General features: G+C 46.1%; 1 protein-coding gene across 1 annotated transcript in view; it reads left to right on the top strand.

The window, feature by feature from the left end:
• LOC138472769 (rho guanine nucleotide exchange factor 19-like) overlaps nt 1-25,610 on the top strand; it is a 111,725-nt gene that overhangs the window by 40,405 nt on the left and 45,710 nt on the right. The window contains exons 3-8 of the mRNA XM_069611103.1: nt 16,679-16,914; nt 19,307-19,467; nt 20,415-20,567; nt 22,931-23,060; nt 23,348-23,422; nt 24,170-24,262. Of these exons, the coding sequence (XP_069467204.1) occupies nt 16,679-16,914; nt 19,307-19,467; nt 20,415-20,567; nt 22,931-23,060; nt 23,348-23,422; nt 24,170-24,262 (848 nt within the window). The remainder of the gene's footprint in view (nt 1-16,678; nt 16,915-19,306; nt 19,468-20,414; nt 20,568-22,930; nt 23,061-23,347; nt 23,423-24,169; nt 24,263-25,610) is intronic.

Below are 25,610 nucleotides of genomic sequence, written 5' to 3'. Positions count from 1 at the left end.
ACGGTTTTGGCGCGCACAAGGGTTTTGCCGCCATTTTACTGTTTCTCGCACTGTAGATAGCAGAGTGAGGCCACATAGTATAGCAGAGTGGGTCAATACATCCCACAAATTCCCCCTTCTGACTTCGTTTTGACTTCCAGTCGAGGGGGAGTCGGGCGAGTGGGATGTTCTTTTCTGTCCATGTGGAGAAATTCAGTTGCTTCTCCCGTCGGCGATTGAGGGGACCCGCTCTCCTCGCCAGTTTGGGTTGGGATGGGATGATACTCCGGATTCCTTGGGTTTTTCCTCCCGGTCCTCCTTGCTGATTCTTGGGATTTAGTAGAAAACAGAACATAGCACGGTTATGAAAATGTTCCCACTACTGTACCCACACATCTTTGGGGGATCTCAGCAGTGGGAACACTTGCATTCCCTAATAATTGGCAATATTCCCCGCCTACATTCAGTGATGATTTACCCATTTTCTCAGGTGTAATCAATGAACATTTAATAATTTTTCTAGATGTCCAGATTTTCCCCCTCTGGCTTTCCAGTAAGCTCTATCTGCCGCAAAGTATGACTTGGGTGGCAACTCTTTAGCTGGTTTATGTGGTCCCCCCGCCCCCTCTGTCAAATTGCCCTTGGGGATGCGGATTCTGTAGGCGACTGGTCCACAATTTCAAAAGGACCCCGCCAACTTGGGAGGCATTTGCGCTCTTTGGCTTGGTTCCTTTGGAAATTGTACAAGTAGACCCGGTCTCCTACTTGATATTCCTTTTTAGTTGTCATAAGGTCATAGTGGGTCTTCATACTGTCTGCAGATCTTTCTAGATTCCGTTCAGCATACGCAAAAGCATGTTGAAGGTGTTTTCTCAGATTCTCAACATACTCATGAGTTGTGGAGGAATTAATCAAGTTCTGCTCCTGGGTTCTGTAGAGCAGATGCTGGGGTAGCACCATCCTTCGTCCAGTTATCGGCTCAAATGGAGACATATTTGTTGCAGAACAAGGGGTAGATCTGATGGCCATCAGGGCAAGGGGTAATCAAATGTCCCAACTTGGCCCAGAATCTGCCACAAACTTTTTTTAATATGCTCACAATAGTTGTACTGTACCTCTCAACGCCACCACTAGAGGACTGCTGGTTGGCAATGTGTAGCTTCCTTTTTACCCCAAGTATCTCCCACATCTTTGTTATCACTTTGCTAGTGAAGTGGCTTCCTCGGTCTGACTCAATCCTTTGGGGTAGTCCAAAACGTAAGAAGATGTGATTGATCATCAGGGCAGCTGCTGTTTCTGCCTTGCAATTTGGGGCCGGGAGACATTCCACCCATTTAGTAAACGAGCATGTTACGGTCAATACGTACTTGTTCCCCCTAGAGGAGCGAATCATAGGCCCACTAAAATAGACTTGCAAATCTGACCAAGGCAGTGTCATCCCCCTCTTTTGGAGGGGAGCACAGTGTGGAAGTGATGTTGGCTGAAATTGTGCACACACAAGACCCCCCCCTGGGTATTGGTCGAGGTCCTGCCTGGCCAGTATGCAACCTCTCGCAAGATTTAGAATATCGTATGAAACCCCCGATGACCAGCGGTGGCCACATCATGGGCATGACTTAGTATCAGGCTTCGGAATGAGGTAGGGACCACCCACTGGTCATGACCAGATATGGATCTCCTCACCAACAAACCGTCTTGGATTCGGAACATTTTCGGACATTTCATCAACAATCTAAGGTACTCTTTCCCAATGCAATCGCTATCCATCAGGGGAAAGTTTTCATGGTCCTCAATGTGTTGATAAAACTTAACCAATTATTGGATCCCCTTTTTGAGCCGTGAGCAAATCAGCATCTGGGTTATCCTTACTCCATTGGGCAGTTGAGAGTTCATTGTGAGCATTTGTCTGGGACCTAGTGACCGCAGTGACCTGAATTTCCTCCAACAGGGACTCTATCTCAAGTAGATCCCCTTGGATGGCTCCAGTTTTGGCCAGCTGATCGGCTAAGTAATTTCCAGTTTTGTCTGGTCCCTCTACTTTAGAATGACCCTTGAGCTTTTTCCTGTAGATGGTCACCCCATTCAAGGTGACCAGATCATCAATATTCTGTATTAATTTTCCATGTTTTAGTGGTTTATTGTTGGCACATAGCATGTCTCTGGTTTTCCTATTAAGCAGGTGCTCCACAAACCGTCCGTACATAATCTGAATCAGTGATTATGACCAGGTCGTGGAGTTGGTGTTGGACAGCAGTGAGGATGGCTTGATGCACAGCCACCAGCTCTGCCACTTGACTACTACGGGGACCGATTTTTGTACCCAGCAGAGGCTTTGGGGGCATCATTCAACCCATGCATTCCCCACGCCGGCCACAAGTTCCTTTTTCCCCGTTGTCACCATGGTAGGAGCACTCATCCACATACAGTGGGCATTCCCTCACACTTATCTTCTTCATAGACCTTGTGTGGGGAATTAAGGTATGCCTCCATGTTGTCCTTGATTAAGACTTTCGTCCTCAAGACAGTTTTCTCTGGCACAATCATGCAAGTCAGCCAGACCTTGCGCAAGGGGACTCTTCTTGTTTTGGCCATATCTGACCTCCACAGGAAAGCCTTGCATTGACAGAATCCAAGAAGTAATTCGGGAATTACTCACATTTCCGGCCCGGATTCTGTCACTTTGAAGATATTGCAGAGGCTAGTGTGGAGTCTCCACTATGTGTTCCCCCCCCCCCCTGGATAAACGGGCAGTAATTCTTCAATGCCCACACCATTGCCAGGAGTGCCTTCTCAGTCTTTGAATTATTCCTCCACAGAGGATAAAGTCTTACTTGCATAGGAGATGACTTTATTGACCTTGTCATTCTTTTGGTATAATACTGCAGTCAAACATGTATTTGAGAACCCTGTCTCCAAGAACTCCTCGTTTTTGACAGGGTAAGCTAGGCAAGGCGCTTGTGAGAGGCTTCTTAAGTAGTTTCACTGCCTCGGCTTGTTCTGGACCCCACTCCCAATTGACCCCCCCCCCTTTCAACAGATGGATCAGGGGGTCTTGTGGTCTGTGCGTAATCCTCAATGAACTTTCTACTGTGATTAGTCAGTCCAAGGAGGCTCCTTAGCTCCCGCAGAGTTGTCGGGTCTTTTAGTTTCTGGAGTGCTTCTACTTTCTTTTACTGGGGGCAGAGACCCTCGGAGTTCTCATGCCCCAAGAAGTTGACACGGGTCATGCACCACTGTGCCTTTTGGAAAGAGTTTTGCTTCGGCAGCCCTCAACTGTGTCAGAACATAACGGATCTCTGTGTTCCTCCACAGTTGAGCTTTTGCTTAGAACATCTACATAGGCCAGGTTACCCCTTTGACCCAAGTCGGGCATGGCCTTATGCATTAAAATATCAAATTCATTGCCGGAGTTGATGTATCTGAAGGGAGTCCAGGTCTAAGTGTACTGCTGCCCCCGAAGGTAAAGGCTAGCTTGTATTGGTCCTCCCTACTGACTGGTACAGCCCAGCGCCCATTGGTCAGATCAATGGCAGCGTATACCTTTGTCCTCTGGATCTGGGCCATCCCTTGGTCAATGTAGGGAAAGAGACCATCGGTAAGTGTGGACCCGTTTGTTTAGCTCCCTTAGGTCAGCACAGTCTCCACTGGCAGATTGGTTTCAAAATCCCCAGCACTGGAATTTTGAAGGTGCTGTGGCCTGGACGAATTATCCCACGGGACTCAAAGATTCTTAATTATTTCTGTAAGGGACTCCATTGATGCTAGAGGCAAGCGATATTGCTTCACAAACACTGGAGTCATGCCAAGGTCCGTGGGAATTGTGTGGATGTCGCTGCGACCACAGTCATAAGTCCACCACAAAGATCTTCAAAATCTAAAACAACTTCTTTCAACTTTTGCTTTTGCTTCAGAGTCTGGGGCATCAGCTAGGTTGATGCTCTCTTCAACCATCTGCCTGAAGCCCGGGGAGACTTCTGGTTTGGCTCTCAGTGGCCTCCTCCAGCTGGGTGGAGAAGTCCCTGGTTAAAGTACTGACTTGGACTGATGGCTTCAGATGGGGAAGGCAGTCCTGGTGGACTTGAAAGATCACCTCATCCCTCCTGAAGTCACAGGTCACCTCTTTCTTACTTTAAGGGCAGGAAGAGTACACCAGCACATTCCCCTGCATGCCGGGTGAAGATCCGGTCTGGTGTTGTCATTGTCGCGATCACTGCCAAAACAGTCATTGGGGATTGATCCTACCAGTTCATTACCTAAATCTGTGGAAAAATGTTGGTCATCAACTGCCATTCCAATAATGGTGCCTGCGCCCAGAGTGATACTCCTCAGGTCGCTGTTATCCACTGCTATTGGAATGGTGTTGTGTTCTGTATTGACTAGTGGTGTTGGGTTTAACCCCAACCCTTGTTGGAAATGGGCATTGAGGTGACATATGCGTCAGGATTTTGCAGTTTGTCCTCTTTTAATTTTTACTGTGTGAATTGTTGGGTCCATTCTGAGATGGTGACTTCCTCTCCAATCTGAATTTCAACTGCATATGGCAGCAATTGAGCTGACAAATGCTTTCTCTGGGTCATCAAAGTCCACGGGAATACCCGCTAATTGGGACCAGGCTTTGAAGTTCATTAGGTCCAAACTAATGGCAAAGCAATTGAGAATGTCACTGCCTAAATAAAATGCAGCAGGGACATCTCGCCCGACCGAACAATTATGGACTATGCTCTTGTTGCCTATAGACATTTTGAGCATACACCTTTTGGGCAGGAGATGTTTGGAATTGGGTGTTTCCAGGTCCATTTCCCATTTGTCTATCGATTTAAGGGTGGGAATGACTATCTTTTGGGAGTTTTCAGAACATGGCTTCACTGATGAAGCTCTTACCATTGTTCACGCAAGCTCGGGTGAGAACCGAGTCCTTCACCACATTTAACTGTATGGGGATGAACAACTGTTCTCCAATTTTCTGAATGTCAGCCAAGCTTTGGGCTGGTTTCTCATTATTTTGGACTATAGAATTGAGATTTTCTGATTGTGGATTGGTATAGAATTTCAGAGTATTTCCTTCCAGTGTGGAATGCCACTTGAGACAGGAAGGAAGGTTGATTTTCAGAAATAGGACTTCCATCACCAGTTGATTGTCCTACTAAAATTACTGTCACGCCAGGGATTCGGTTGTTTTGAAAATGGAACTCAATTTGGTCAGGTTTTTGTTCAACCGTGTGGCATGTGCCATTTAAACTAACATGGTTGACACTGTTTTAATTTGATTGGTTGCTTAGTCTGGGTCCAGAGGACCTTGTTTACACAATCTATGATGTGAGACCATCTACGCAGGATGTCATTCCCTAATAAACATGGTGTGCCCTCTGGAGTCACAACTATGACCGGGTGTTTCACCTTGTGTCACCCAATTTTAATGTCTAAATCTGCAGTCCCCTCGACAGGGATTTCATTCCCATCAAAGTTCTGAAGTTCAGGAAGAGGGGTGAGAGGGATCTGGTATCTCGCCCCCCCTTCCTGAATTTAGCTGATCAAAGGACCTTTTTGACAGAAGGGTGGCTTGGGATCCAATCTGCCAGTACCAAAAATTTACATTGCCCCTGTATTTGGACCGGGGCATAAAATCTTCCCTCCTTCTCCTGAAGGGGGCAAAGATAATGCGCATTTTGGGCAAATTGGTGGGTTAGTTTACTCTTGATTCTGGCATAGGGGTAGTTTGGGCAGGATTTTGTTTGGGAGCTTGGGAACCTGTAAGAAAAAGGTGACCGTTGGCTATTAGGGGAGTTTTAGACTCCCCTGGTTCTGATTCTGGGCTGCCCTCCCCTTTTTGGAGGCAGTCACCAGAATTGTTTTGGGCAAGGTGATTTTCTGGTTGGGGTTCAATGATGGGTGGTTTCAACTCAGTCGCCACATCCGCCCAGTCTTGATTAGGATCTCTTCGGACCCATTTATCTTTGGGAGGAGTTCCCCCATCCCTGAAGAAGAGAAGATACTTTTCCCAGAATTCTCTGAGGACCTCTCCTTCAAATTGGAAGATTCTAAACTCCTCCACAAAATGGGTCTTTTTAGGCCCTTTATTTCTCTTACCCGCCCTCTGTTCCTTAGGTTGCAGACTTTCGGGGGCAGGAGATTTTGGTTCCGGTTCCTGGGTTTCCATGGGCTTTTCACAAGTGGGGAAGGGAGCTTCCTCTAAGGCTTTACACCCCCTTCCACCTGTGCCTCCTCCTTGGGAACCAGTGGGTTGTCGGGGTTCTCCCCCGTCATTGCTCTGGAGTACCAGACCCTTGATTTGAGGGGTTATGAGTTGCCATGTTCATCTGAGGGTTCTGCTGAGCCCTCAACATGCGACTCAGATCTTGTGACAAGTTCTGGACCTGGCACTCCAGTTGGGACACCCGCTCTGGCTGGTACGGGATTCTCTGGTCCATCCTAGGTTGGTCACGGGAAGGGTAACATCCCTTCTCCCATAATACCCTTGGTTGGGATAGTTCTGGTACCCCTCCATCCTTGGCCTCCCTTCTCCCGGATTGGGTTGTCTGGGCTCAGGAAAGTGGGGAAAGAAAAAGGGTTGTTTTGGGGGATGTTTAGCAGGTTTACCCGGGAAAGCAGCTCAACCTGGGGATTACTGCCCTCCTGGGGAAAGTTAGGAGGGCAGATTCCTGGGCTGACCGCTATCTGGTTGGAATCCCCCCCCCCTTGGGCTGGGGGAGTCCAAACATAGCCCAGGATAGGTCTGTTGTCCTTGTAACGGGGGCTGATAGGGGAGTTGGGGGCCCCATTTGTGGGGTTAACTCCCTGACTACCTGTTTGGGATTGGCTCGAGGGCCTTCTGGGTCTTTGGTTGGGAGGATTTTGTGCTGGAATATTTTTAGGCCCACCCCATCTCCAGATCTAAAATGGGGGCAACGTTCACCCCCGCCACCTTAGCAGCAGCAGGGGTGTTGGTTGGTTTGGGATTTTTATTTGTACTTTCATTTTCTACCGTTTTCTGCACTTGATAAATGCGAGCTGCCTGTTCAATGACCCAGTCTAGGGATCTCTTCTCATGAATATCCCTCACCAGCTGGGTCATGATGTATTTAGGGACTTCATGAAAGAAGTTCTTAACTCCCTACTGTCTGTGCGCACCCTGCTGGTGGTCTGCACAAAGGCACGTTTTAACTCTTGTACAAATTCTTGTGGGGCCTGGTCTTCCCCACATTACAGGTTGTAGGCCGCCTTGCAGGCCTCTTGAGGATTCCTATGTATGGAGAAGTGCTTTAAGATGGCCGCCCTATATGTGGACCATCTTGAGTGGTTCTGATCCTCCAGCCCCGCAAAGAAGCTAGAGTATTCCGGGGAAAATGTCCACTTGACATATTGAATGCAACTCTGGCTATCTTTTAAATGGAAAGTATACATCATTTGCTCATACAACTCGAGGTGCTCCCAAACTGAATACTTGGCATTTTCATGATGGGGAGTTATGACGCTTCTCATTGCCTTTATCTGTTTCAAGGGATCTTTCAGTAGGGCCCTCTTAATTTTGTTGGCCTTTTTAGTCTTGGTCACACTTGTCCACTCATCCTCTGACTCAGAGGCACTGCTACAGGAGGTGGCCATCTGATCCTCTAGGCGCTCTCTGATTCTGCGAGCTTGGGAATGGCTTCCAGAATGTGGGGGGCCTAGTCTCTTGACCTGTGGCGCTCCGAAGAGTCTTCTGACTCTCCCTTGCTCCCAGGATTGGCTGAGTACCCTCCACCCCACTGCCCTAGCTGGGAAGAGGTCTTTAAGATACTCTTCGTGGGTCTAGTTTCATGGAGTTCCCGACTGATCCCTTGGTAGGCGATATTTTCGAGGATCCAATTCTGATTCTCCCCTCATTGGAGTCTTCCTGATCAGAGAGGCTAGCCGTAACATTTGGGAATATGTACAGGGATGCCCACCTGTCAATTTCTGGGAGGCACTGATCCGTCAGTCCCATATTTCCCATTCTGCTGAAGTCTACCATCCCCGTGGCCCTTGGTTCATATGAGCCAGTGGACATGAGGGTGGCAGTCCATGGAACTGAAGGGATTAAAGTCCCTGATGACAGGGGTGCTGAGATTATGCTTGGCGGGGGAGAAGGGAGGTTTGTCCCTTCTTACCTAATCTTTCAACCCCTATTCCCTGGTTACATGCCAAAATCTGACCCTTTCGCTCCTCTATGAAGGCCTTACTGTTCTCAATGATTTGCTCCTGCACGGCTATCTGTTTGTGGAGCCTGTCTCTCTTTTCACAGAGAGCCTCATTTTGCCTGTGCTTCCTGCCTGGATTGGGAATACTGGCCCAATTTTTTCTGCAGGAGACCCACCTCCTGAGCTTGGTCCTTATTGGTCAGTGTTCTTTGTCAGAGCATCCTCCACCTGCCTGGTGTGCTCTAGTAGCTTTTCATATTCAGTTTTAATTTCACTAAACTCCTGAAGGGCCTGCTTTCTTTCCTCCAACTTAGTTTTTAATTGGCTGACTTCCTGGCCCGAGTCGTCCCTCTCCTGAGTTAGAGTGCCCCTCTGTGCAGCTAGGGCGTCCGTTTTTAAATGCACTAGATTTCTGTCGCTCCTCATCAAGATTGGATGTCTTTAATAATTTATTATTTTCCTCTTTCAAAGTTCTAGGTGGTTTTGTAAGGTGACTATCTTTTCTGCAGACTCTTTTATAATTCAATTGATGCTCCAGTTTCTGTTGACTGTTATAAAGTCACCTCTTTCCTGATACTCATCTTGCAGTGTCTGTAATTTGAGATCCTGTTCTACATGCTCTTGCTGCAAGAGAGACCGATCTTCCTTCAGTTTGGTAATATACTGCCTAGCCTCTGTTTCTGATTCTTTGCTTTCCTGGAGCCTTTGCTCTGCAGAGTCAGGATTAATCTGGATTTTCTGCAGTGCTTCCCCTTACCTCTTTGCCAAATCTATATTGTCTGCATGCTTTTCTGTACAATTCCTATGTGGAGTTAGGTAGGCCGCTATTTTGGCAATTTTTAACTGCTCCTTTTATTTTTGAGGCCATGTACAGTTTGCAAAGCGCTTGATTTAATGGACCCTTGTCCTGCCAGGTATCAAGGTCGATTGCAGTGACTTGTTGTTTTATTACCTGTTCATCCTGTTGTGGCCACTCACCCCTGACGAACAGTTTGTGCAGAAAGTGTTCCCTAGCAATATTAATTTCCACTGGGGTCGCCATCTCAGAAATATCAATTTCCTTATGGCTTATTTCAAGGTTGAGTTACTTTTGCAAACGGGCCCAATTCTTCTTTTTAGTTTTTCTTTTGAGGGGTGCTTGTACAGTGTACCAACCCAGCAAGGCGTCTGTACCCTACCTGCTAGTATGCGGTTTTAGACTGTCACGAGTGGTAGGTCCAATTCAGGAACCCGGCATGAGCCCCCAAGCTGTAAGGGATTTCAATCGGGCACACACACCCAAGTCTCGCCTAGCATGTAGTGTGCAAATGAAACCCTTATTTTATTTTTGTCTATAAATTCAATATTCTGAATTATATACCACTCATATCATACCCTTCTCAAAATACCCCCCCACACTCCCAGGTCACACTGAACCAGGAATCAGGCTAGTTTGCAAAAGTAAATATTTAATATTCAAATCACGCATAAGTTTACTATAGATAGGTATATGGGGCAGCAATCACCCAAAGGGTAACAATACAATTCAGAAATATAAGTCAAGCTGCTTAATTCACTTATAAGGAGGCAAAATAGAAAACTCAGGTTAAAAGAACAGTCTTGTTTTGCACACAGATAGCGTTTAGGTTAATATTCCCCCTGCAAAGTTTTGTTTAAATACAAATGATCAATTCTACACCAATGTGAGTAATCAGCAGGTTTTCGGGAATTAAATACAATGTCTAGAGTTATAGGCAATCCTCCCTCCCACTCGAGAAAAAACCATATTTTGGCAAATGACACTTTGCAATGATAGGTGTAATGGCTTTGTGAAATGTTGCAAAATTGTCAAAATACTAAAATGGAGACAAATTCCAAAGAAAGTGACACTAATCAGGTCCTAACATGCATGGGCTATAAGATGAACCACAATATACACTTCAGATCATGATGGGATGGAAAAAGCACTTTGAAATGGACAAAAGACGTGTACTTTGGCTGAAATTGCAAATTTGCAGCAAACATTTACTATGCGATATTGAACAAATAGACTGTCCTAAGGATGTTGGGTATTAGTGAGCTGAAATTTAATTTCTATATTTAAAACTGAGGGAGTTATAGAGGTTTTATTGAGAGGTGTTTTTCGAAAATAAAGATGCAAATTTGGACAAGAACTTCAGTTTAAAACCAGAAAATATGGATTATGCTTTTACTCAAAACTAGAGCATTCAAACTAGACAACTAGGTTGGGACGAAGTAAGCTGAGACTGATTCATGACTTCAGTAACAGATCCCCAGGGCCTTTCCCGGTGGAACCAGTCCAAGCACTCGAAGTGGGATTTATGGATAAAAGTTACACAATGACTATCAAAATGACGCTTTATCAAATAGACAGGATAGGGTAGTACTAACGACTTTGACACTGTTACTGGTTATGAAAGTAGTAATAGTTCAGAGATTAGGGTGGAACAAGATAAGGCAAGATATACAATAGTTCTCTAGCATCCTGTTAATACTCAACAATCCAATGGGATTTAAGATTTATGGACCATCAAATTTATGGTCAATTGGGTCGGTCTATCAGGGAAGGACAGCACATCAGCTAGGCTGGTCGTCGGAACTGCACGGGATCTGCCCTTCTCGTTTCTGGATATTTCAGATCAGCGGGATTGCAAGTTCAGCAGGCAAGCATTTATGATGGCAAGCCAGATAGTTTCAGGATGCTTCCCCACACCACAGAGCTTCACTGGGTTGTGAGGATTAGTTGAGGATTGAGGCCTAGCTGAAAATAGTTCAGCTACTTCTTAGCCTGGTGGTTGGCATCTGGATCTAGAAGGATGTTGAGGCTGGATGTTGAATACTGGATCAAAGTGCTTCCCTGGAATTAGAAGAGTCTGTGTTGTCAGATGTCCCTATTTATCCTGTCAAATGACATCACCAAATGGGCGCATGGGCCGGCTTAACTAACCTGTCCCTGTGAAATGGGATTGGATCAGAGCCTCCTCTCTGCCTTGCATCTGGGTGATTGGCTCAAAGACAGATGATGTCAGGTTTATGGCTTGATTTTTACAATACCTAGAAATCTCCCCTAGCCAATAGTATCAAAATCGGATTTTGTCCTAAATACATATTTATACATTTGCAACCTCTACGAAAATCACATACAAGGATTCCATATTTTATGGAGTATCTGTTCATCAAAATCCCACAGCTGTGAGACCTTGTTTCGCCTTTCTGCAGCATTTTGTCCATTTTGCCCTGAAAACATTTTCCAAAATTTTGCAATTTCCACAAATATGCGTGTACCATAGGAATGTGTGTGCAAAGTTTAACAATTCTAGCATAAATACAGTTCCCATAAAAACCACATATATTGCCATTCGTGTTCAGAATATGCTACAGTTCCACCAAATTTTATAATGTAGGGCCAAAAATTAGATTAACAAATCTGCCCGTTTTTATATTTTTCAGCACTTCTGATAGCGAATTATACACTAAAAACTTTCATTACATATTCTTTAACAGCAAATGGTCAGCCTTTTCTCTGTCTCTAGAGGCAAAGAGCAGCCCCCACCTTTGGGATTTCCTTCTGCAAGCCTAGTTTATGACCTCTTCATTTCCTGGCATGGAGAATCTATTGTTTAGTCTCTGGCATACCCCACAATTATCATGTGTCAGTGACCATCTGCTGAGAGCAATGTCCTCCCCTTGGGTGGAAACCTGTTTGTCAACTCCTTGCAGGCCCAGCCAGCCTACGTTAATTCTTAATTTCTTGACCTGAAATCAAGCATAAAACGAACTTGTTGCATCAGATAACATATGCAATGTACATTCTTGATTTAAAACTGTGGGATCAAAACAACTGAGATCTGTGTTCCTTTCAGAAACAATCCTTTTATATTTGCTAATCCTGCAGACCTTTAGTTTAGACAACCTTAAAGTTTAATCAGGAGAGCCCATTTGACAGGGCCTGTCACTCACAGGTAGCCCAGTGTGGCTGCACACAGATTTTTGACAGGAGTTGCCATTCACAGGCAATCCAGTTTTGCTGAGAAGGTGTTTTCTCTTAACATTTCAGGACCTTATAAATTCAGTGCTTCATTAGATTAAATGAATTTTAGCGCCAAGCAAGATTGAGTGTTGGAAATTATGTACAGCCTGTACATAATTTCCAACACTCAACAGGCATTTTGAAGTTTCAGCAGCAAAGTAAATGTCATGTACAGGCATTTTTTTTTTCACTTGCAAAGCACTGTTTCTCCCTCTGCACTCGGTTTACTTGTCATGGAGCCCACTGGCACTTTTTCTGTAGCGTGTGCTCTGTTCCACCCCACATACACCATGGGTGGCAGGTTGTGCAGCCATCTTTTTGTGTGTTGAAAAACGAGGTTTTGGCGCGCACAAGGGTTTTGCCACCATTTTACTGTTTCTTGGACCATAGATAGCAGAGTGAGGCCGCATAGTATAGCAGAGTGGGTCAATACATCCCACAGGCCATTCAGTTGGTAGCACCAATCGTTTGTGCTGGCAGGAGCTGGTTTCTGGGGCGTTGACGGCATATAGATGGACACCTTCAACCTTTTACTAGCAGGTCTCCATTTAAGCTCATGAGGGGAAGAAAGGTTAATGTTGAGAATGGCTGCTCTTGGAGGGGGTTTCACTGAAGGGAACATGTCAGAGATGTTGGAAAGGGTGCATGCTTCCCAGGAATGGATGAGGGCACAACAGGGGAGAGGAAACTCCTTGATGTCAAGTTTGGGGATTGTGTGCGTAAAGAACCCCAGGTTCGTGCCAAAGGGGAGGAGTAAGTTTATGTCCCCTATGCGGTTTTGGATGGTGGGACAAGGTGGAGCAAGTGAAGGGTAGTCGTGTTGAGGGGTACCACCATGGTGCCTTTGGGTGTGGGTGGCCCCTCTTTGGAACCTCATTTAAGCGACTTTTCTGTGGAGCAGTGTCTCTGCTGGATTAGAGCTCGGGTGTAGTGAGGTATCAACTTTTGGTGGTAGTGTGGACAGATTTGATGTGACAAGGTATCAGAGGAGCGGGATGTATGTGCATAGGTCAGTAGTGACAGGGGTCACCCGCTGAGGATGTGGGTGCCTCCTGTTAAGATGAGATTGTCTGGCAGGGTGGGAGTGAGTCATGCGTGGGTGAAGGTTTCGTTCATATATTTGCAGTGTTCCATAATATTTTCCATTGTTTCGAGCGCATTTCATTCTATGGTTGTTTCAGTCACTAAGGAGCACCCATTTTGTGCTGCACCAATTTACAGGTGTGGCTTCTGTTTAGTTTTTGTTCATCTGTTCGCTTCTGTTTCTCTTTTTGTTGTATTGCCTTACTTGGTGGTGTTTGGCTAGTGGGGGGGGGGGGTGTTGTAATGGAATGCTGGCCTGTTCTACGTGGTCGGCATTCCATATTCCTGGTGTTGGTTGGAGAGGTTCTGAGTCAGTGTGGCTACAGGGTCTATGGTTCAATCAAGCCTCCTTACCTTTTACTGTCTCTGTCCTTACTTCAGACTCTCCAGTGAAGGTTGTATACAAATATCTACTTTATTATTACCTCAGAGGAACACAGAGGACAGACAGTTTAATAAAGGAAAGAGATGCACTCTGGGTACTGACAGGAGGGTAGCCTGTAAAGCAATCAGTCTTGATTGTTCAAGGTTATTTGTTTCAGCACCAAGGGACCAAGGGGTCATTAATGTCACTAGGGGCCTTCGGAGAAGGACCAGGGGAACAGAACCACAATGTACCTTGTGAGAGAGATGATGCTAGACAGTGTCAAGTCGGTTCCAGGACGCTTTGCAGCTCCTGTGACACAGCTTAAGATGGGAGACAGCTGCAGTTATTGGGCAGCAGGCAGTTTGGCAGAGCGAGTCTGTATGAACAGCTCCAGGCTGGCCTACACAGTGGCTCATGGCCAAGTATCGTTGTCTCTGTGCTGGTTGGTGGATCTGAATTGCTGGTCAAGGCATCTTGGATGGCTTGCGTGACTGCAGTATGACAAGTCAGTGATGTTGCGGTTAGAGTGCCTTGAAAATATCCTTAAAAGATGTACGCTGGTTGATGCTTGTTGTGGCACTCCTAGCTTCTTCGCAGGGCTTATGTCCTTTAAGGTGGACCGCCCAAAGCTGAGTTTTCAGGCAATGGCCTTGTGCTTTGTTCAGACACTCTGGCACTTCCCACTTAGCAGGGCATGCTGTGTGCTGGGTGGGTACCAGCTTTGGAGCTGTTGGACAGGTCCTCTGAGGTTGGTATCTCCCTCTTTTCCCATGGCGATGTTTAGGATCTTTCTTCCCTCATGGACGTCCTGGCCTTCCTTCACTGGTGGAAGCTGTAAGGCTGACTGTACCTTCAGCCAGGGTCCAAATGAGTCATTAGTCCTTTTGAAAGTAGTCGGTTCTGCCAAGAGGGGCTCAACCCTCTTTTAAAGGCAAATCGGCCCCAGTGGTGCAGGCTAATCCTACATTAATGAGCCAATCCTGGGTCCCCACCGACAATCTTCTGTTATACATGAGGTCATAACCAAAGTGCTTTGCAACAAGAAAGGTAAGGGGTGACAACATGTACTGAGTCCCAGTCTTCCTGTCTGTTATGGATTAATTCTCTCTGGTTAATTGAGCTCTGTGACTCCTGATCAAAGCGCAGGTCTGCCTTGAAGACTGTCTTTATCAAATCACATAATACTTCCCTCTGAAAGGGGATTCCGTTAGTTCTGTGACCAGGCCTCTTCCTAGTTTTAACTCATCGGTATGCGCTGCAACCACACAGAAATTTGACAATGGAACCGGGCAGATCCATGGAGCCTTTGATATTTAATTAGGCTAGTCATGGCAGTAGGAAGGTGTTGCCTTTCCCGAGATGCTTTGATGTACCCGTGGCGGTCACATTCCAGCTAAATGGGACAGGAAGGACTGCGCCTGTAGGCTGTGTTCCTCCCCCCGAAAATGTGTGCAGAATAGCCACACATTTTCTGAGGATGATCTCCCATCATTCTATCTCTTAGAAAATTTCAAAAAAAGCCAAGGCGAATGCACACTATCCGTGCAGATGGTCGAATTCCTCACACCCTCATGCCAGCTGCACTGACAGTTGCTAGTAGCGATATTGCCATAAAGCGTTGCTTGTACCTCCTAGTAATGGCCCACCATCCCCGGTAAGGTACATCATGTGGCGAGTAGTTAAGATACCCTGCATGATCTCTTAATTGCAGCTGGTTGTGAGGTCACAATGCCACTTGACTGCTCCAGTACTGGTCACACCTCACTGATGGTGGCAACGCTGCAAAGGCTGTTTGAAGTGATTTTGGAAACCGAGGGTGTAAGATTGTGAGGTGGGGGCAATGCAAAAGTAAATACAAAAAGTTGCACAAATTCAATGGAAAAAGAAACTGGAAAGGTCGACACAGTGGGCGGAAAATGAATACATAAAGAAAAGGGAAGGCGATTCAATTGTGAAACTGAAGGATGAGAAACGAGGGATGACCAAGTGCGAGAAAACTGCAAAAAAGAAATCTGAAAATGGGAAACTTGGAGGGGTGTGGGGCGAAGGGTGCAACTTACACGCGTTTTGGTGCTGTAGAGGCTGATGCGGAAGTGCTAACATTATCTAGCGATACCCCAAACAGTTGGTTAAGAGATTGCAAGTCCTCTTGTATAAACCATATGATCAAAAAGGCACGAGGTTGGTGACTTCATTCCTTCATAAGGTCGCAAACCTCTAACTTATGTCCATAGCTATACTTTCTTATATATTCTGGGCATAACCCCCAAGTGTTTGTTGCTCCGATACCTGGACTGGCCTGCAACACAAACGCCAAAGAAATGGGGCAAAATGTTCTGTCCTCATGGGAGCAGACCTCCATCTAGGCTTGCCATTTTGGCAGCTGTCCTCATAAGAACAGACCTCCATCTAGGCTTGCCATTTTGGCAGCTGTCCTCATGGGAGCAGAGCTCCATCTAGGCTTGCCATTTTGGCAGCTGTCCTCATGGGAGCAGAGCTCCATCTAGGCTTGCCATTTTGGCAGCTGTCCTCATGGGAGCAGACCTCCATCTGGGCTTGCCATTTTGGCAGCTGCCATCATAAGAGCATACCTCCACGTAGGCTTGCCATGTTAGCAGCTGGAATCCGATGTCCAGCACATTCTTTCATGGCCAAGGCAAATCCTCATGCTGGTCCGAAGAGCAAACCCACTTCAGCCGACTGGCTTGCTCGCATGACTCTGCCCAATCACATTGGCCTCTGCGAGTCCTTGGCCTGCTGGGGAGTCTTCATATATTGTGTGCTGCAGATGGGGATTTTCCCCGCTGAGGTGGAGTACTCCAATCCTTGCTCCTGGGGTCAGGAAGACTATTTGTTAGAACTGAAGTGTGGTTGCACAGCTTGCTTGGCTCCAATGTGTCATTCTTGCTTGCACCAAAGGACTCGTCTCTCATTGATCTAAGTGGACTACAAACCACTCCCTATATTTTGATGGCGCTTCCTCAAGCCATTGTTTTCTACATGAGGGTTTAATGCCGTATGATTGCCCGATTTTCGTTTGCTTAAATGTTTTCCTCTCTCCAGAGCCTCTCTACCAGGAGTACTGGTCACAATGCACAGGGATGGACCCGAGGCCTGGCATGGCCTGCTTTCAAGTCGAACGGTCCTTCTGCATGGCCGGTCTGGTGCCCTACACGCTCATGTCTCCTCCACAGATGTCTCCCCGGGATTCGGCATTCTCCTTCTGGCAAGAGATCCCACAAGTCAAGGAGAGTGGTCTACTGAAGCGGATCAGCCTCCAGGAGCGCCGACTGCAGGAGGTGAGTGCAAAACACCTGGAGTGGCTTGGTCTTTTGAAAGGTTGAGGAAAGGTTTTCTATGGGTAAGAAGGGGTTGATCTTTGGTATTTGACACTGATGACATGAGTAAATTATGGGGAGTTAAATAAAGAAGCTTGTAACTAATAGGCCTCTTTTTTACAATGGTAAATATTGAAGAACGCGTTTTTCCAATCTGATATCCCTGCCCAATGTTGAGGCTGGAGGGAGCCCATTGGTGGGTTGAGCCTCCTCCAGTCTCCACTTGATGACTTTTTAATCTGGCAAATCCAGGGCTGCAAATCCATGATTCATAGGGTTCAGGGTCCGATGGTTGAGCATGAACCATCCAGTGTCCCTCTTTAAGAGCATACACCATTTTATAAAGTGCTCTGCAGGTTTAACTGCAGTGTTCTATTACTCCACCTCAAAATGAATATGGCTAATAACCTAGCTCAGCAGGGTTAAGTGCTTGCTACAAACATGCATGTGTGCTCCGCAGGTCTGCCGCGAATCCTGGCAGGCTCCACTTCTGACCTTCATCCTAGGTCATTAAAAGGAGAATCAATTTCACTTGTGTAATAGTTACATATGAGTGGTCTCTGTTAGCTCATTTAAGTACAATTTGGAGAACGTCATAGTAATAGATATTCTTTAGAATTTGCCTCCCCACAATTCCTTGGTTGCAATCCTAAAGCTAAAGCTTGATGCTACTTGAAAAACACATGTTTCGCACTCCCTAGAAAGGTTTATCTGAATCCTAGTTTTTGCATTTCTTCAGGGTCATCGAATAGTTTATTACTTCTTCCTCTTGCTGCTCCTCTAATAGAGCTCAGTATTCTGCCTTTGATCAGACCATGTAATCATGCGCCAGCAGATTCAAACTTGCAGAAGGATGCTCAACTCAATTGAGTGATACCTTGTTTCTTGCCAATATCCCTTCGTTTACAGTTCCCAATATGTACCTTTTTTTACAGGATGTAGTTAATAGCTACAAAACACCCCAGGGGTGTAAACTGCGTGGATCCTGAAGCACGTAGACTAGATTCAGATAAAGGTTTCTAGGGAGTGTGAAAAACGTGTTGGACAATTAGTTCCAGGTTTCTGGATTTTAACCAAGGGATTTTAGTTCATATGGGAGGTAAATTCTAAATTGTATTTTCTGTAATCTGTTTTAGTTTTACTTGTTTGCAGAGCTTTCAATATTTTTATATGGATATAAAAAAGGACGTTGTGTAAGGTTGCCTAGATCAACCAGTTTCACAATAAAAAAAGAAAAAATTGAAATGACAATGAGCACACCGAATATATACCAAATTTTTTAGTTTGCAATTCTAGCATCCACCCCAATGGAATTCGCCTTTTTCTTTCAAACCAGCAAAATACAGCTGCTGGTTCAAAGTGGCTCCTGGTCCCAAGCGGTCACCACAAGAAGGTTAAAGTCCAGATTGAGGGTAAATAACAATTTGTGTAGCAGTTTTCTTTATCAAGGATCAGAAGGAATTGGAGAACAGAAGATTGGGGTTTGTCTGGAGCAAGGAGGAGAAGCAGGTTGCTAGTTAATCGATGGCAGGATGCTGCATTAGGAATATCCTGTAGGGAAGGGAGTAGCTGGTGCAGCTCCTACAAGCAAAGTATATACAGACCCTCAAGCAAGTATTTTGAGTGATTTAAGGTGGCAGCTCTATGGGTTAAGGGTCATCTTTAAAGCCCACTTTCAAAGGGGCTATCCTTAGAGTGCCTGCTACCACGTAGGCTGGTTGACGTGCACGTTTGTGCTACTGCGCATGGTCCCATGGTCTGGAATCCGAGCACAATTAGACTAGCATTGGCAAAGCCAACAGTTTTGGGGTTTAGGGCATGGGTAGGCATTTGTCAGGCACTGCCATAAGGGTTCTACCTGGATATACATTGACAATAGCTGGAAAATGGGCTGATTACCTGGGCCTATGATAGCAGTACCTGGCAAATGACCATCTCGCACCTACACACAAGCCAAAACTGTTGGTTTTGTTGTTGATGCTTATTTTAACAGGACTTTGGGCAATTGTTCATTGCACTGATGGCACACTAGGTTAAGACTTTCTTTTTTTAATGCACCTTTTCAATTAAGATATTTACTCGGAACTGAAGGCTTTGAAAAAAACCCTGGAAGGCCAACGTTTGATGGTACTGATTGGAAAATGGCAGGCAAGCGTCGCTAATCCAGCAATCGGTGTGGTCGCACACGTCATCTGCAGTACTCCAATGCAATAGTTTTGGCTTGGTGGCTAAACGACACCCAATAGCCAAAGCTCCAACAAGAGTTGGAAAATACAGTTTGGCTTGGTGAATTTTGAGGTGGTTTGGCTTTTCCAGATAACACTGTTACCTGTCTTCTGGTTTTCTCTCTCAGGCAGTGTTTGAGGTTGTCACATCGGAGGCCTCCTACCTCCGCAGCCTCTCTGTGGCAGTGAATCACTTTGAGCGATCCTGCAAGCTCACGCAATGCCTCCGCGCCACAGAGGTGCATGCGTTGTTCTCCAACCTGCAGCAGGTGAAGGATGTCAGCGAGAGGTGAGTGCGGAACCAATATCCCATTTTATTATCTGCAGCCCCACCAAGTCAATGGTGGACCCACAGCCAAGTTCTTAAAGTTTTCTAAAGCTGTGCCTGTACTTCAGTCTAGAGCTTTGCTATTACCCTAACATGCCCCACGTGGCTCAGCTGACGCATCTCCATCCCTTCCTGTCACATGCCCCTTTAGCCCTGTATGGAGAGTTCGCAGATCTCTGCCATTGCGCCTCCAACCTCGCCCCGGGCCACTTGTGCATAACCCTTGCATTTGTCCATTTGTACCAACGAGGCTTATCCTTGCTCATTCTTCAGTTCCTTTCATTTCCCCTTAGTAAAGTGCAGAATGAGACGGTTCTTCATTTGGCAAAAGGAAATCCTTCCCTCCTCCGTGGCGGGCGTCTTACTGCAGGAGCTGGATGCTTCCTGCGGTAGGTCGCCTGCCGGTTATAAAGGGGTTACCCCGCCCCTTTCTTTTGTTAGCCCTTCGCAGGCTTCTGGCAACTTTGGTGCTCATTTGGCCTGTGCCCTCTCCCTTACCCAGGGGGAGGAGTGGAGGAGGACCCACCCCGGGTTATCGGGCTGCCTCCTCAATTTCAGGATTTTGACGCCATTGGCTTCATTTACAGTACTATACCGAACAAAAAGCACCGATGTACCCTACCACTGATCTCTGGCAACCCTTGCTATTCCCTGACAGAAATCCTAAACTCTGCTCTGTCGATGCACCTCCACCCTGACGTGCAGGACCTCTACCCTAGCACTGGAACCCTCTCAAGCTAGCTACCCTATTCAGACCATAACAAGTTGGAACCTCGTACTATGTTTTCCCGTTCTATTCACTGTATACTGTACTATGTTTTTTTGCCTTGGCTGTGGAGTGGAGTAGGCCTCATCGCCACACCCACCCCATCCTCCACCAAACGCTACTCAACTCTCTCTGCTTTCAGGTTCCTCTTGGAGTTGGAGGAGCAGTTGGAGGGTGACGTGTTCCTCCGAGGGGTTGGCGAGATTGTTCTGAAGCATTGTCCATCGTTTCACAAAGTCTACGTCCCCTACGTCACCAACCAGATGTACCAGGAGCGGCTCATGCAGCAGCTGATGTAAGGCGCCCACTGGCCACGCCCATCGCTTGGGACCCTACGATGCATGCAGAAGCACACAGACCATATTAATGCACATGTTTGAGCCAGCATTTTGCAATCCATGGCACTTCCTCTGGGTAGTTTGGCACTCAGGTGTTTAGCTCCTCTGTGCTGTTGGTGATGGGGAAACACCACCAATCATTTTACCAAGCGTAATGGCGGGGGATGTAGAAAGGGAATAGTGGAATATTTGGCAGATGCACTTCTGAAAATAATACCAACACCTTGAAGCTAGGATTACAATGCCTTGACCTTAATGGATCACCTAGCGCTTTCCCAGAACTGCTAACCGGTGCACTGCTTTCTAAACCCGGTCAATAGCCTGGAGATGGGGCAGGTCATGAGTGAGCAGATACAAAAATAAGAAAAACGCAGGAGAACTCTACACTCTGGACCAGCGTATTATTGTAAACCAAGAACCTGAAAATTATCCAGAGGACAAATTTATTTTATAAAGGGCTTATCAAAATGTATTTAGCATAATACAAAAATTCAAAAAAGTTGTCAATCACAGATTACATAACATCAAAGTATACATGAAGTAGCACCCTGTCGTTGCAGCTTGCTGGTTCTTTCCCAAATACGAGCCTTTCTCGAAGGCTACATGTCTCCGGTGAAGTAAGTTCTCTCGGGGGGGGGGCCTTCTGTGCTGTGTCTGAACAGGTCTATTCCCTGACTAACTGCAGGCCGGGCGTTCTGGCTCCATAGTGCAGAGTTGCTGCACTTATCACTCTCGTGTGGGATGGGAGGTTGCCTGACCATTGGCAGTTGCTCACCTAGACTGTTAGTGTAGTGTTGCCTTCAAAGCCCCGAACACCTTCCCCCGCCAGATTACCATCTCTACTGCACTTCCACAGCATTGTTGGGAGGATATCTCCGCGCCAACGTGCTCACCTTGGAAGCAAGACGACATGAAGCAAAACAGGTTCGATCCCCGGGTCCGCGCTTGGAAACCTCTGGGTATTTAGTTGCGTTATAAATACGCAACTAAGACCAAAAACTATGCAACTAAAAAACCATTCCTGTAACAGTGCCTCGGTGCCTGCGGGATGTGTGAGCGCTTTAAAAATGCGAAATAAATTTAAAAAAAAATCGTTGGAACACTTACCATGTGATCTTCACGAAAACTGAAATAACATTTTTGACGAACCTAAAATACAGAAAAAAATATTTGTGGTCCCGCACAACCTCCCTGTTTCCCTCGGTCCATACCCCACCCCAAATCCCTCCCCACCTGTCTTTAATCTCTTACCCCACCCGCATACATATATTTTTAATACAAAATTCGGTATTGTATGTTCAGTATTCGTTATTTGAAATTCGTTAACCTCACTGGATACCGTCCTAAGCACTTCTACCAACACTAAATGTACAATGGCAGAGGCTTCTTGATCCTTGCCAACATTTCCATTAACCATTTGATACCCCGCCTGTGCAGCCCCCTTCTGCTTTGTTGGAGCCTCTTGTTCGCCGCCTCCATTTTATTGCAGGGCCATCTCGCCGAAATGTGCCTCCTTGATTAAAGAGGTAAAACTCGCTGAGATTTGATCAGGAAATCAATAAGTAAAAACTCTTAATAAAATAACCTGTACCTTGAAATGAGCAGCAGGAATAGGACATGTAAACTAGGAATGGAAGAAGTTCCGTAGAGGAGATAGTGGTCGGAGGCAAAAACGGGGGCAGTGGGGAGGGAACGAAGCTTCTTGATTGGCCCTCCCAGAATGCATCTAGTTCTTAACTTTGCTCTTGAAGGACATTCGAAGTAATTACCCCGACATAGATGCAATGTCGCCTTCATACAGGTTTAGAGCTGTTCGCCAATTAGTGACCCATTCATATTTATTCGATTCGTCTACACGTCACTTAATTTTTCAGAGTGGTAGATGAATGTCTGGGTCTTGGTAGAAGACAGCCTTGCTTTACCTGACTCTCCTTTGTAACATTGCGATCAGTCTATGGTATTGATGGGGCGGTTGCTGAATGGAGTCTGACCTATGTCTGTGGGGGAGTGGGAGATCAGCCCCCATCCAACACAGGCTGCTCCTGTAGCAGTTGGGGGAAGGGGAGGGGGAGACCAGAGCAGCATACACTTGGCTCTTCCATTGTCACTCTAGCCATTTCAAGGCTATTCTTGTGTTCAAGGTTTTTAGAAAGTATGTTCAAAAGAGAGATCTGATACAGGGCAGTGTGATTGGTTTGAGTGAAACTGGGCTAGCAGGATGCAATCCTTTTTGCTACCCTCCTCCTTTTCTTAATGTAACCATACAGGGATACATTTCAGTAGAAAGTACCTTGCCAGCTTATGTACTCTTCTTCTCCAGGCACGGTAACCTGAAGTTCCAGCATGTTCTACAAAAGCTGGAGCAGCAGCCCCTGTGCCAGCGCCAGACTCTGAAGTCCTTCCTAGTGCTGCCCTTCCAGAGAATTACCCGTCTCAAGATCCTAATGGAGGTGAGGCTGCCGTGTCTAGCCTTTAGCAGAACTCTCAATGGTCCGGAGGCAGCCAGTCCTGTATTTCCTATTTGGATTCTTGGACTTGTAGTTTTCTCTACCCTATTCAAAATGTATGAACTAAAATTCCTAGCACCCCATGCAAAAACAGGACTGTATTGCCTTCTCGTGTGTGGTCACGGGAAAGTTGAGAGCTCTTCTGTAGGTGGTTGACTTTAATTGCACCAATGAGTTGGCTGAATCTAGTTTGCTTTCTTCACTCTTTTAAAAAAAGTGTCTTTTTGCAGAATGTTCTGAAGCTGTCCTTGGTGGGCTCTGTGATGGCGCTGTCTGTGGGCAAAGCACTGAAAGCGGTCAGTCAAGTAAGTGGACATAATCTCCATCTGTAGTACCAACATTTTCAGATTAGACTAACACTTCCATAAACTTACAGTTCTCCCAAGGTCACTTTGACCAAGCCCATATCTCACATCCCAGACAAACCGTAGATTTTTGGTTGACTGTTTTTGTAGTTAAATGTTAAGCTGCATGCATACACCAGCGCATGAAGTCTTTATGAAAGTGTTCTGGTCTCCAGTAGGACTCTTTTTGGCTTTTGCTGTGGTGGATAGTAGTCTGTTGTTGAGAACCCCCATGCTGTCCAATGATTACAAGGAGTCACCCAGGCCCCAAGATGCCAGTTCTTTTCATGTACAACCTGTGTCAACGTGATCCCACTTGAACAACCACCTTGGTAGACATTTGGTCCTTCTGACCCCGCCAGCATCTCTCCTGGAATGCAACATTGAATCCTGGATAATCCAGGTTCGCTGGTTGGCGAGGTAACTTCATTGCTCTGGTGGCGTAAGAATAGACCCGTTTTTCTTCTAAAACCCGATACTGTTTGGGATCAGTTGTCCTAGCCGAAATAAAAGGATCAGGATATGCGTGGTTGTATACTATGGTTTAAAATGTTGCCTTTAGTGCTGCCTCGTGCTGTGATCATCAGGGTAATGGCGTTTAGTTGCAACTCCGTTTTGGCCTACATGAATACACCTTTAGCAATGTAAGGGGACGTGGGTGAACCTGTTCTAATTGAGCCGGCCATCTTTCCTCCCGCCCCGCTACAGATCGTGTGGGAATGTAATGAGAGCATTGGCCGGATGAAGCAGACAGAGGAGCTGGTGCTTCTTGAGAAGCAAGTCCAATTTTTGACAACCAGGGTAAGTGACGCCATGGTAGATCCATTATGGTTAGTTGATGTTTTTGTGGAAATCGATGTACAAGATTCAATACTTTATTTCGACTAGTGGTGGGTCATAAGTCTTACAAATGCACACAAAAAACAATAAAAATGAGCCAGTGAAATGACATTATGACCGTATAAAACATGGAGTAAAACAATGCACATTAAAAGAGATCCGATTAAAATTGTGCGTTAGATACATCTCATAAAACGTGCCCTCCAGTGGCCATGTGCTTGAGTCGCTTCCCCCATGCCAACAGAGTGCCCCATGCCGGATCGCCAGCCAGGCAAAAACACAACACCAAGGATGCCCTGTTAGAGCAGGAGAGCATAACTAGGGGTAGCAAATATTTCTTCCTTGCGTACCCCCAAGGGGTCCTTAAATAAGTAAAGTCATGCATGGATGGGATGCAGAATAACTCTTACACCAATAAGATTGACTCAGGAAGTTGGCAAAAAAATCTCTCCCGACTGTTTTCAGGGAGTTACAACTGACATCAACAGACGTTCTCTCGAGCCATCAAATATTTTGCATAGAAGACACATTTATATCATTCACCATACGTGATGTCATACTACGTGGCAAACAAGAAAAACATACGGGGGTTGTGATACACTCAAGGGGAACATCTAAGTATACTTTCTATATAGGGACGGCTTGTGATTGGGTCTCTACACAGGTGGACAATTTATGCCCACCCCTAGTGCAAGTCATCTTCAACAGTTAAGTACACAGTGTATAATTGGCTCTCAAACTATAAGGCCCTTCGTTATATGGCCCTCTACAAGTGGTTGGCATGCTCCTGCCCTTCTGGAACATTCGGCTCACTAGCAGCACGTAAGCTGTTGCCCCTCGTGCCAGTGGGTGGACTTGACCGTGTCTCCCCTTGCCCCTGAATTAGTCCAACTTCTCATCGCTCATGCCTTCTGCCGTCCAGATTGTCTTTGAACTTGGCCTTGCAAAGTATCCTTGCTCCTGGGAATATAATTGCGTATAGGCACACTCTTATCACAATTCTGGTCTGCACGCCCAACTCCTACTTCCATCCTTGGCTCACTTGACAGGAGACCGTGTTTTGGCCTGTTTTGCAGCATTTAATTGTCTTGAATTAATAAACTTGGCACTTGTGGTGTTATTTCCTTGCACCTTAACAAGGGCTGATTCAGCATCACACGTACACCAGCCTTTGACACCAGGCCAGACAGCTCTTCAGGGATTCCATGCTCTTAGTTTCATGTTGCTCTGACTCAGCATTCCGATCCTTCTTTCTCTGTGGGTCTGATCTTACTAAATGTGTGACACTGTCCAGAATTCTATATAATGG

The sequence above is a fragment of the Ambystoma mexicanum genome, chromosome 8 (assembly GCF_040938575.1).
Source record: "Ambystoma mexicanum isolate Mex_15411 chromosome 8, UKY_AmexF1_1, whole genome shotgun sequence".
NCBI lineage: Eukaryota > Metazoa > Chordata > Amphibia > Caudata > Ambystomatidae > Ambystoma > Ambystoma mexicanum.
The sequence above is the reverse complement of the archived record's forward strand: the minus strand, read 5'-3'. Positions and strand labels throughout refer to the sequence as shown.